This window comes from Myotis myotis, unplaced genomic scaffold (genome assembly GCF_014108235.1).
Source record: "Myotis myotis isolate mMyoMyo1 unplaced genomic scaffold, mMyoMyo1.p scaffold_m19_p_8, whole genome shotgun sequence".
NCBI lineage: Eukaryota > Metazoa > Chordata > Mammalia > Chiroptera > Vespertilionidae > Myotis > Myotis myotis.
This window is the reverse complement of record NW_023416390.1, coordinates 49,111,390-49,124,824: the sequence shown is the minus strand read 5'-3', so window position 1 is coordinate 49,124,824 and position 13,435 is coordinate 49,111,390. Positions and strand designations below refer to the sequence as shown.

The window sequence follows — 13,435 nt, the reverse complement described above, 5'->3', positions numbered from 1 at the left end:
CAGGGACTGTTGGACCCATCCTTTTGGAAAATGTGCCATAGTCCTGGCTTATCTTTCTTTCAACTAATTCGTGTTTTTAAGAGCAAAGAGAAAATGGCAAGAGCAAAGGACTGCTTAAAACTATGCCATCTTCTCCACATGATCTTAAAAAGTAATCTGAACCACCTTTTTAAAAATATAACAGTAAATCAGAATTGGTGTTCCTTTTCACACTCATGTTTCATTCTTCTTCAAATGCTAATTGCAAATTTTTTGCCCTTTAAAAGTTGGTTTATGAAAACCCAGGATTGTACCTGTTCAAATCAAGAAAATGAAATGTGAAGTCTTTGAAGAGCAAAGTATTTTATTTTGTTGACACCCAAGAAAGTAGGTGTTTTGGGTGGACTTGTGTCTCCCAAAAGATAAATTGAAATCCTAACTGCCAGTAATTCAGAATGTGGTCCTATTTGGAAACAGGGTCCTTCTAGAGATAATCAAGTTAAAACGAGGTCACCAGGTTAGACCCTAATCTAATATGACTGGTGTCCTTATAAAATGGGGGAGTTTGGATGCAGGCACACAGGGAGGATGATGCCAAGTAAAGATGAAGCTGGAGATCTGGGTGATGCACCTATGAGCCAGGGTGCCAGAGATTACCAGAAATCCACCATGGGACAGATCCTCCCTCCCAGCCCTCAGAAAACACCAACCGTGCCAAACCCTCTTTGACTTCTTGCCTTCAGAATGACACAACTGTGTGGTTTAAGCTACCCAGTTTGCGGTACTTTGTTACAGCAAAGTACCAAAACTAATACAGTGCAGAACTTACATTCCCAGAAGTCAGGGGCATCTGCAGGAGTGGGTGGAATGGCCACATCTGGAAAACAGGGATCCAGAAAGATCCAGAAGACCAGGGAAGGGTCAAAACCAAAAAGATGTTCCTAACAGCATAAATTCTAAAGAGCCAAGCAAACAATCCTTAGTTACAGACTCAAAGACTGAACCAGAGTTTGCCAGGCACTCTGTTCTCAGCCCAAATGTCTCCTCCTCCTCAGAGAGTGACCCATTTATATAAGTAGCCCCCCTCTCCCCTCCTACCTCTGATCAGTCTCTATCCCATTATACTCACTTTACCTGAATCACAGTGCTATTGCAACCTGAAATTATTTTTACATTTAGTTATCAAGTGCTTTATTTTTTTCTTCCCCTCCTAGAAAGTAAGCTCTCCATCTGTATTGTAGAAAGGTGCCTGGCGTATCACAGGTGTTCCCCACACCTTTGATGAACAAATGAAGTAGATTTGAAAACCCAGGGGAAATCTGGACCTGGAGATACTGTGTTCTTTGAGACACCAGACAGGGCAAGCAGGCTATTAGGCGAGGCCCTGTGTCCTTGCCCAAGAGAGAAGGGAAGATGGAACATTTGCTGAGCCAATTCAGAGGTAACTGAGGCATAGGAAACCAGAGTTGATTTGTACCTCTTGAGCCCTCATGGGAAAAGACAAGAACGTGGCACCCCAAACTAAGCACCGGCCCCTCAGGAGACACTACCCACCTGCTTCCAGGACTTACCTCTGGCCATACAACAGAAGAACTTTAGCAAATTCAGGGACTGATTTATTCAAGATAACAGACTATCCACCATACAGTTTCTAGGAGAAACATGTGCTCCTTAAATTGAAATTTCTGCCCCATTAACTTCCTGAAAGGTGGAGGTGGAGAGTTACTGGGGAGTTCTGCTAATGTGGTAATCTGCGATACAGTAGAGCCCGGAGGGAAATCTTTCAAGTGTTCTAGTGAATGTTTCAGTTTGGAGGAGTTTGTATTTAACGGATGACAAGCTAATGTGTCGTCAGTGTCTTGGTTGTGGAAGAGCTGCTAAAAGGAATGACAAATGTATGTGCAACTTGCTATTTTCCTGATACATTAACATGTCGGTTAAACAAGATTTTAAATCTTGTAAAACTAAAAGAACCCTCCAGAGAATTGAACTTTGTGACAGACACTCAGCTCCTTCCCCAGAACTTTTCAGTGGACCTTTGGCTTTGAGTTTTCCAGAAAGAAAATAGAATTCTCTAGCAGGAAAATCTATACAGTGTAGTCACTAACCTAGGCAAAGAAACCAAGGAACTGATACCAATCCTATATATTTAGAAGAATCTATTGATATATGTGCTTTAGATACCAAATCATGACCTGGTGTCCTGACATAATCCCCTCATCCCCATTAGATCCTGCTCTCTCTCTCTCTCTCTCTCTCTCTCTCTCTCTCTCTCTCTCTCTCTCTAAATCCTCACCCAAGGATATGTGTTGTTGTTGTTGTTTTATTATTATTAATTTTTAGAGAGAGAGGAAGGGAGAGAAGGAGAGAGAAAAAACATCAATGTGAGAGAGAAACATCTATTGGTTGGTTGCCTCTTGTATGTGCCCCAACCCAGGATTAAACCCACAACCTAGTTATGTGCCCTGACCAGGAATTGAACCCACCACCTTTGGGTGTACAGGACAACACTCCAGCCAAGTGAGTGACCTGGCCAGAGCAGATCCTGCTCTTTGTATCATAATACCATCTGTCTATACGGCACCCTTCCCCCAGAAACTTAAGCAATTGGCAATGGTCATTAATGCCTATAATGCGTTTGGAGATTAAGCAGATGGTATTCTTGCCCTTAGTTTATTCCTAAGACTACAGAGGCACAGAAAGCCGCATAATAATTTAGGATTGCTCACAGAGTAAAACGCGGACATCTGGCCCATTACCAACTACTTCATCCAACAGATATGCAATTACTCTTTAGAGTTAAATGCACCATGCGACTCTCTTGTCTCTTTCCTTATATTACTGGTTCTGCTCAAGAGCCATATAGAGGGGGTCCCCACAAACGTATACACACACTTTGAATAACTATAAAGGCAGTGTTTATTAAAATGCATTTCATTTTCAAAATTGAGCTAGCAACTGTTAAAATGTGTATACAGCCCTAACCAGTTTGGCTCAATGGATAGAGCATCGGCCTGCAGACTCAAGGGTCCCAGGTTCGCTTCTGGTCAAGGGCATGTACCTTGGTTGTGGGCACATACCCAGTAGGGAGTGTGCAGGAGGCAGCTGATCGATGTTTCTCTCTCACCGATGTTTCTAACTCTCTATCCCTCTCCCTTCCTCTCTGTAAAAAATGTGTATACATTTCTGGGGGGACACCCTGTATTTGTACTTGTTTGTGCACCTGAAAAATCTGTTCTGTTGTAGGCAAAAGGGACATTTTTAGCAGCCTTTTATCGTTATCCTGGGCTGCTCTTCAGTTTCTAGGCTGGTTCCTTGTCCCATTTCCATCCTCTCTTTTTTTTATAGGTGATAATTGAATTAACTAGTGACCAAAATATAATACTGTGCCTACTTTATTTCTCATGTTTGAATAATAAAGTCAATGGAAAGAATGACTCTTTCTGTGTGTGTGTGTGTGTGTGTGTGTGTGTGTGTGTGTGTTTCAGGACTTCAGAGAAAGGGAACTGCAGAGTGTTTCTGAACCTCTTCCATGGTTGCAGCTCTCTCGCCACCCCCAGCATCTTTAAGATTTAAAGTGCTCTTTGCAAGTCATCATTTTTTCATGATGAAGAATCCCCTACAGAATTGCTGTAGTGTGTGCGTAGCAAACCAAAATGAACTAGAAAAAACTCCAAGCAGCGAGCACACATCTCAGAAAATGAACATATGGATCCCCAGGAGACCAGCAGCCTGAGATGCTCCCTGCCACCCTGGGATTCCCCATCTAAGGTTTCACCTCAGGTCCTAACAGGCCGTAGGAAGCTTGAAATGACCACTCACCACTCACTCATTAGCTGAGTGATCTTGAGCAAGCTACTTCATCTCTCCGAGTTTCACTTCTGTCATCTGGAAAATTGAGAAAATGCCTCTCAATTCACTGTAGGGAATGAAGCTCTATAAAATGTGTGGTACAGAATACCACCCAGTGCCTGGTGTACATCCACATTTTAAAATGAGGCCTACAATAGCAATGGCATGAAGTGTCGTGTTTGTTAGCTGTCTGGGGAAAATTGCTTATTCTTCAATGAAAAGTGTTTATAAATACATAAACTTGTTCATGATCTCACCTATTTCTCTTCTATTTCTCCCTCTTTCAGCTCTTTGTAAATCTCCTGGTACCTGTGTTTATGGAGTCTATCCCTTCCCCCCACCCCTGAAAGTCACACAGAAAGGTATCGGATAAAACAAACTCACTTACCCTTCTGGGGCATAAAACTGTGGGAGAAAGGAACCCTTAATGTGGAAGAATGAATTGCTATTGAAATCAATGGGTAGGATTTGGGTAAAGTAAAACCCTCCCTTACCCCCTTTAGATTGCAAAGATGGGTAACCAGCTACTCAGCTCAGAACAATTTCTGAGTGCCACTCACCATCTGACCTCTGCTTATCTCAGGAGCCCCAAAGCTCACCATTCCCACCCTCATCCACATCACCTGTCCTCTTCCTTCACATCACTGTCTGCACTCCTGGCACACACTTCTCTCATGTTCTGCCTTTGAATTTACTGTTCCCTTTACCTAGAATGCCCAGCTCTCATCCAGATAACTCCTAGTTGTCCTTGAAGATTCAGCTCAGATAACTATTCTGAATTTTCCATGGTACCCTCCCCAGGACTAATCATCATTTGACTCCAGGATGGATGGAGGAGTGAGGATTCCTATTGCAGTCTGTGAGAATGCTGGGCTCTGGAGTTGTAACTGTGCACAGTCTGCACGACTGTTCCTGGTTCTCTCACATCCTGTCCACCAGCCCACCTCTCCTGTGCACCCGAGGAGCCTGATGATGGAAATTTTTATTCTACTGTTTTAACCACTTCTTTGAAGTCTTTTCACATAGCCTGTGAGTTCCTTGAGGAGGCATATGGTTTCTATTTCTGTTTTCCCGATACCTCTTATACATGATTAATTCTCCATCAGTAGCCTTGTTAATTTCCAGTAGAGAAGAGCCACTTCCAGATGAGACTCTTTGAGTACCTTAACAGCTTAATAATAGGTGGCTCAGAATTTTGTAGGAAAGTATGAAAGGCAACAAGGGCTATCTATGTTATCCATAAGCTAACTTGATAGATAAGCTAACAAGAATCAGCTAAGTAGACTACAATAATGGTGGTGAAAGTTTGGTTTCTAGTACCCTCTTGAGACTCACTCACATCCCTTTGGATTTCAAATGGAAGTGATATCTGTATTCCCAAGGCGAGAAGGCTGACTATGCCTAGAGTCATGCTGCTTGAAGCCATTCTAATATTTATTTAATTAGAACCATAACCACAGTGGACATTGCTGGCCTCATATGTATCATATATTCACAGTCAGCTCTTGGCTTAGACAAGAAGATAAGTATTATCTCTGCTGTTGCTCAAAATGTCTTTTCATTTCATTATGACTATTGTGCTTAGAAGCCTGATTTTTAGTCTATAATCCCAGTTAAATGTTTTCAACATAGTACACATTTAAGTGCACAGTCTTCTTTGAAGCAGACTTTGTTGAAATAGATATCCATTATCTGTTATCTCTGTCTTCCAGGACTACCACATTTTGCTCTAGCTAGGAAGGGACAGTTTTTTACATGAATGGACTTTGTAACTTGGCACATATTACCTGGCATGATAGCAGCTGAAGTTCTAGAAAAGATCTGAGTTCCAAAGGACAACTTTTTTAAAAAAATATGTTTTTATTGATTTTAGAGAGAAAGGAAGGGAGAGGGAGAGAGAGAGAGAGATAGAAACACCGTTATGAGAGAGAAACATCATTGACCGGGTGCCTCCTGCACACCGCCTGCTGGGGATCAAGCCCAAAACCCTGGGCATGTGCTCTGATCAGGAATCGAACCATGACCTCCTGGTGCAAGGAATGATGCTCAACCATTGAGCCACACCAGCTAGGCAACGGACAACTTTTTTGTTTGAACACCAATTAAAGGACTATATCACAACTCCCAAGCTCAATTGTCTCACTTATTATATTCCTGATATGTTTGCAGGTTAAGTATAACTAAGTAAAAAAAATTAAAAGGGGCAGTATAATTTCATCAAGGGAACATCAAGGTGAATTGTTGAAAACCACAAAATGTGGTACCATTTAGATCAACTCCAAAATGAATAATGCCCACTGTCTGAAAAGTCACTTGTGTGGTGGTCTTCATGCATGAGGAGTAAAAATATTCTCCATATGGGACATCATAGAAAACTGAGAAGTAGGAACTAACATTTGTGAGAGCCAAAGTAAAGAAAAGGTGAGGAAAATTTGGGAATTGCTTCTAAATCTGAACCAAAGGAGACCATTTTAGCAGAGATTTTTCAGTGGTGATCAACACATTTTCATATACAGGGCTAGAGAAAGCAAAGAGATGTTTACAACTGATGTCTTCACCGCAGTCAAGCCAACAAAAACTCAGAGTTGGGAAAATGGAAAAGAGATACAAGGCTGTGTGAGACTTTCCTGCATGAAAGAAGACTTTAGTGTCAGAAGGTGTTTAACTGCAAAGAAGGCCACCTATGAAGAGAAGGAAACTTGTTTTAGTTACTAATGTTCCATTTACTGCATATTCATTTAGAGTTCATAATCTATATATTTGTTATTGGGTGTGATTATCCATAAACCCCTTCTATCAAGGGAAGAAAAGGGAGGATGGTTGTGTGAGGAAGTTTTCAGTACTGAGGAAATGAATGGTTATGTTAATTTTAGTCATCATGGGCAATTCTTATACCCATACTATGTTTATGTGAGAATATGAAATGACTTCATAAATCTGAACAACTTTACTTTGTTGATTTTGCAGAGTTAAGAGGAAGATCTGTGAGGCATGAAGCCTTCGATCAGGGTTGGAAGAAGGTAAAATGAGGGCAGTGACAGCAGACTGCCACTAAGACCCATGGACAATGCTATACTCACACTTCTCTATCGAACTTTAAGATTAACTAGTAATATGCCACCTTTGCGAGATGAAAAGAAACTAATGCCAAGAAGGCATATTCTTCAGTATTTGGAATAGACGTGCTCTCAAGACCATGGCTTCAAAGGTGTCCTGTCTCTATGTTTTGACAGTTGTGTGCTGGGCCAGCGCTCTCTGGTACTTGAGCGTAACTCGTCCCACTTCTTCCTACTCTGGCTCCAAGCCATTCAGCCACCTAACAGTTGCCAGGAAAAACTTCACGTTTGGCAACATAAGAACTCGACCTATAAACCCACATTCTTTTGAATTTCTTATAAATGAGCCCAACAAATGTGAGAAAAACATTCCTTTCCTTGTTATCCTCATCAGCACCACCCACAAAGAATTCGATGCCCGCCAGGCCATCCGAGAGACATGGGGGGACGAGAACAGCTTTAAAGGGATCAAGATCGCCACGCTGTTCCTCCTGGGCAAGAACGCCGATCCTGTTCTGAATCAGATGGTGGAGCAAGAGAGCCAAATCTTCCATGACATTATCGTGGAGGACTTCATCGACTCCTACCATAACCTTACCCTCAAAACATTGATGGGGATGAGATGGGTGGCCACTTTTTGTTCGAAAGCCAAGTATGTCATGAAAACAGACAGTGACATTTTTGTAAACATGGACAATCTTATTTATAAACTACTAAAACCCTCCACCAAACCAAGAAGGAGGTATTTTACTGGCTATGTCATCAATGGAGGGCCCATCCGGGACGTCCGCAGTAAGTGGTACATGCCCAGGGATTTGTACCCTGACAGTAACTACCCGCCCTTCTGTTCGGGGACTGGCTATATCTTCTCAGCCGATGTGGCTGAACTCATTTACAAGACCTCACTCCACACAAGGCTGCTTCACCTGGAAGACGTCTATGTAGGACTGTGTCTTCGCAAGCTGGGCATTCATCCTTTTCAGAACAGTGGCTTCAATCACTGGAAAATGGCCTACAGTTTGTGTAGGTACCGCCGAGTTATCACTGTGCATCAGATCTCTCCGGAAGAGATGCACAGAATCTGGAATGACATGTCAAGCAAGAAGCATCTCAGATGTTAGGGTTTTTACCAGTGTAAATACATTTCTTTTTTAAGAAACGGGGCTTGGGTGTTGGTATTTTACAGGTGTCACCAGGAGAAGTGAACTGGTGAAGGGGTTTTGTAAAAAGCGTTTTCTTCCCGCTCCTAGTTCCTTTCTTGGATTGCCAATTTACAAGCATTAGGCTCCGATCATAGAAACAATGCATAAGTGAGAAGGGCCAGATTTTATTCTCAGGTCCTAAGGCCTTGCATTTATCTCAAAAAGCAACTTCCTAACTGCTAGGATTTCCATACTGTGCGTCTGAGGTACAAATCTGGTTTTGGGAAACTGAAACTCACAGTAAATGTCTTCATTGCATCTCTGCAGAAGTAAAGAAATAACTCTTTTTCAAAAACAACTCAGAAGTAATGCACAGTTAGGAAGACACACTGGATGCGAATGATTAGTATTGTGTGTGCTGTTACATTGAATTTTTTCATACATTACCACATCATGTGTATAGTATCTGTTGTTCCAACAAGAAATGAACTTACAAGTAGTACTTGCAGGGAGGCTGCAGTTAAATAAATGGAAGTTTAAACTTAAGAATCAAATACTTTGTATGTTTGGAAGATGATTTTGCTTGCTCATCGAACACACATGACCTGTGCCTCCAAGGGGATTTTACCAGATGTCATCATTTCTGCTACCCTCCACATCATGTAGCTAAGTGCATTTTACAGTTTCTGTCTCAGGCAGGCACATGTGTAGAAATAAGTTGGTGGGAGGCCAGAAGAACAATAAATCACACAGAGAAAATACAAATTTATATATGCTTTATAATTCACATAAGCTTAGCAATAGTATAAGATGTCCTTCCCACACATTTGCAAAGTACATGAGAAAAATAATTTAGCAGATACCAACGTTATTGAATGATTTAGCCCTACAGCTAAGAGATATAATACTCTCTAATATTCGAAACATCCAAGTACCTCTATCATCCTTGCTGATAGGAATGTTCTGAAGGCTCTGTAATTGGGGTTCATGGGAAAGAAGAGGGGGAAGCTTGAGTTCAGGTTCTACTGATGCCATAATACAGTTGGGTCATGTAAGCACCTTATTGTGCTTCAAATATGCTCCTTTATAAAATGGCTGGAAAAAAAACACCTACCTCACAGGTGCTGTGAGAGCAAATCTCATTTGCTAAGTATTTTGAGATCCTTGGTTTAAAAGGTGCTACGTAATGCAACGTATCATGCATTATGCTAAATGCTAAAATGATGGTCAGAAGTAGTAGTCACATCATTTTAATATAAATCTGCCAAAATAAAGATTAAATATGAACTGTTATTGCACCTGATTCTTCTAAAACTTTTCCTTGGAGATGTTAATTGTTTGTGGAAGCTTCAATTTCTCTGTCATTTATTCTGGTTTCAATGAATAAGTTATTATTTCAGTGCATTGCCCTGATCTCCCAGGATGCTGAAAGGGAAGGCAGCTGGCTTTCTTTGGGGAGGAGCCTCTGGCGAGGGGTATATTAGAGCAATTGAAGCCCATGCTTTGCAAAATGTATCACAGCAACTTAGATCTCAGGAACTGTGAGGATCAGTGGAGCTAGTCCACTTCTATGGGAAGAATAGGCCCTCAGCAAACCACGCGTTCCACAACGTCTATCACTCAGTAGAAAGCTTTGTTTTCATTCAAAGGAAGGCCCACAACTGAAAGAGTATGTCTTTTTTTTAATATAACCTTTGGAAGTCCCCCTAGAAGTTGGTAGCAAACAGGTAGACAAAATGAATAAATGGAAGTCATGGCCTATTTACTGAAAACACTGGATCTCTCATCTCCAGCCCCAGAAGAACCCAATGTGAGACAGGCCTCCCAGTCCCTTACTACATCTTCATCTTACAGTCATCAGAACCGTAAGAACTGGGGAGAGATGGATTAGCACAGGTGAGCCACCCTCCAACCACACCCTTTGACTGCTGTGAGTTCCAGTCACTGCAGAGGTCTCATGACTTTGTACGTGGTTCACCTTTCAGTTGTGTGGCCGAGTCAAGCCCCTGTCTCATACTACCATATTGCGTTCACCTTATGCTGACTCAAGTCACCATTGGTGTCAAGGAATTACGTGCTATAAACATCATATATGTACATCTATCAATTGGTGTGTGTGTGTGTGTGTGTGTGTGTGTGTGTGTGTGTGTGTGTTATGAACAGAGCCCTAATCTTTAAAAGGAGCAAAAATCAGAAAATCATGTCTTAAAGAACTATTTCCTAACTTTTTTATGCTAGGTAGTGCCCATGTGACAAACATGTAAATATTCATCAAAGACCGTATGTATATATTTTAAAGGCATTTTTTTTCTTCTCCCCACCATTATGCATAGCTAGAATGTGCTTGCTGGGTACATTTTCTTCTGCATGGAGCTTGGTGAGGCAAGGCCATTTGTCCAGTTACAATAGCGTAAAGCATGTTTGCCCTTTGTTTTTTGAATGTTCAAAAAATGTTTAAGTCAAAGTGATCAGAAAATGCTCTAATTTTCTACTTTTGTTAATTTTGACACTGTACAAATTATGGTTTCGGTTATTTGTGATGCCATTTTTTTAAAAAATATTATCATTTCTCTGATATAAAATAATATTTCAGACAGTATTGTACTTGGAGTCATTCAGACAGTTTTTACAAAAACCTTCTGACTGTCCCCATACATTTTTTTTTTCGTTTTGCATTGTATAACAAAAGGTATTAATGATTAGTGTCTATATTCTTACATTTTCTTTCTTAAATTTATTTTGGGGAAAAAAATTTATCTTTGGTGACTAGATTGTGTGGCTTTGTGTCTTCTTATATTGACTCAAATGCCAGTTTCAATATATAATATTGTATTTTTAAATACTAGAATAAAAATGAAGATCATTTTTTATTTGGATTAAATTCAGAAGAAAAAAAAAACACCTCTTTGTGTGATATGATATAGGGACAACAAACTCTTTACAGAGATACTAAGGAAGGAGTTTTTCAATGAAATCTCTTCTATCGAAAGACAATGGAACATTTACATAAAACGCCTGGGATTCATTTTCTACCTTTCCTAATATGTGGGTTTAGTGGGGGGATTGATGATGTGATTTCTTCGGTAAAGGTGAAGATAGTTTTTATAAGCAAAAACGTAACTTGTGAATGAAAGAAGTAATTTACTAGAAACACTTGTTGATGATAATTGACATTTAGGTATATTGTTATATATGAATGATTGTATTTATGTATTTATTTGTCAAAATTGTACATACTATTTCGCCAAATGTAATTGTCTGTAAAAGTGCACTCTCCAGGTTTGTAGTACTGTTTAGGGTTACATGGGTTGCCAATCAAGCTGCTAATCAGAATACTATTTTTTGTATCAATGTCATAAAACTGAAAGTGACAAATAGATCCTGACGATGTCTTTACATTCAGTTTCTTCACCTTCCTCTTGAAATGTAAACTGTGGATTGAAAGCACGATGCTAATGTGTAAGCCCATCTGTCCTGAGGAATATTATGGTTCCATAAAGCTGATTTTTTAAACCATTGGGATAAATAAACAGAAGGAGAACATATTTTCCACTTTGCTTCTTTTCTGAAAGAATATTTTTGGTGAGAGGTGATCATTACCATTCTCCGACGCCTTGGCATCGATAACCTTGTTCACAACCTCAATCTAGGTCATAGTTCAAGCCATTCAGAGTTCATCCCTGACAGCTCAGGGCAACCTAACAGTCAACTCAGAGATGACTTGGTCTAGTAGGTGAGGGGCAACTCCCAGATTAGGAAGCTGATATCTCCCTTGCCTCTTGGTGGCTTCAGGAACGTTTTTGTGTTAAATTCTATGAGTTGAACATGCCAACAAATTCTGTCCAGAGGGCTTTATATTGTTAATGTGCTTGGTGAGTTAGTACACATTGAATCTAAGGCAAAACTGTCATTCTTGTTTCACCCACATATATCCTTTGGAATGTTGCATACTATTTAAAAAATTTGATAGGCTGGAAAAATGGTATTCTTTGCGGCAAATAAGTAGATGCTGATTGCTGATGCCTGACACCATAAGCAAGAGAGTAATAGCTATTTAAGAGATAAGTTCTTTTTATTATCAATCCCAAACTAACTAAATAGGTCTTCTTTACTTTTTAATGGAAATTCAACTTTGGATTTACTACCCCTGTACCTTGGAGTTCAAAAAGGTAGAATCTAACAGGTGAGCTGAAATATGTAAATGATGAAAATGTAAAATAGATAGATTTATGTTCAATGTGGCTTTTTAAAAGGCCCGACATCAAGAGCAGTGTTCTGCAAGTATTGTCTCAAGCTAGGAGCATCAGGGTCAAGTGGGAATTTATTAGAAATACTCCATCAGAAACATGGGGGGTGGATACGCTGTCTGTTTTAACAAGCCCTGTAGGTGATTCTAACGCACATTGAAGAGGAAAACGCTGATCAAGACCAGGGATTAGCAAACTGCACTCTGAACCACATCTAGCCTGCTGCCTAGGAGCTAAGCATGGTTTCAGGACGAACATTAGCAATGACTTGATGATAGGGGACACTAACATTGAACCCCAACTAAGCAAAATACTATCTCAGTAGAAAGAAGTTCACCCTTCTCATTAGTAGATGTGATTGCCCAAAAAAGTACTCATTTATCGTTTTATTATGTTTTTAATTCCATCAGTGCAGAAACTGTAGAAATTTGTTATCTAAGTACACTCATGTAGCTTCAACTTTCACCCTTGTTCAAAGTTTAAAATATTATCTGGTCCTTTACAGGAAAAGTTTGCCAACCTCTTACAGGAATAGGGAAACTTCTAAAAATTTTGCTATCTACAAAATTCCTCCAATTGTCACATCAATAAAGCATACTGGAATTGTCTCCATGATCCAGGGAAATGACAACATAGTCATGATGATGAATTGTTTTGAAAACCAACAGCTGCATATTATTTCTCAGATATTTTCTTTTTCTCTCTGAGTGATTTTTAAAAATTATAAAAGGTTGATTCTAATTTTAACCATTAGCCAAAGCTTAATTAATATATTGCTTAAAGATGTGTGGGTATTAGACCTAAGACAGTGGGTTTCATATAGCTTGATTATCGTAATTACAAGCATTCTATTTTCCCATTTACTTAATTGATTGTCATAGCTTTCTAGATGAATTCACGCTGCTGGAAGAAAATTGAGTACATTTCTGAGAGAAAAAATAAAAAAACAGAAATGGAGCTATTTTGAAGAACAATGTCCCAGAATATAATCCATGTGAGAATGAAAAATTGCCCTTGACAATATCTAATATCTCCTTACCTCTCTGCTGGTTAAAATAGGCATTTTTGAAAAATGAATGAAAAAGTATTATTGATTCAACTACATCTATAATAACACTGGCTCTACTATCTCTTCAGCCAGAGGTGCCTGGTACTCAAG

General features: G+C 39.8%; 1 protein-coding gene across 1 annotated transcript; it reads left to right on the top strand.

The window, feature by feature from the left end:
* Nucleotides 1-4,613: 4,613 nt before the first annotated feature.
* B3GALT1 (beta-1,3-galactosyltransferase 1) lies at nucleotides 4,614-11,564 on the top strand. The gene is made up of 2 exons (XM_036320894.1): nucleotides 4,614-4,860; nucleotides 6,799-11,564. The coding sequence occupies exon 2, from the start codon at nucleotides 7,028-7,030 to the stop codon at nucleotides 8,006-8,008; it is 981 nt and encodes a 326-aa protein (XP_036176787.1). The 5' UTR covers nucleotides 4,614-4,860; nucleotides 6,799-7,027; the 3' UTR covers nucleotides 8,009-11,564.
* The last annotated feature ends 1,871 nt before the right edge of the window (nucleotides 11,565-13,435 follow it).

Excerpts from the sequence above, each read along its gene's own strand:
- B3GALT1 (XM_036320894.1), top strand. The coding sequence starts at position 7,028 with ATGGCTTCAAAGGTGTCCTGTCTCTATGTTTTGACAGTTGTGTGCTGG.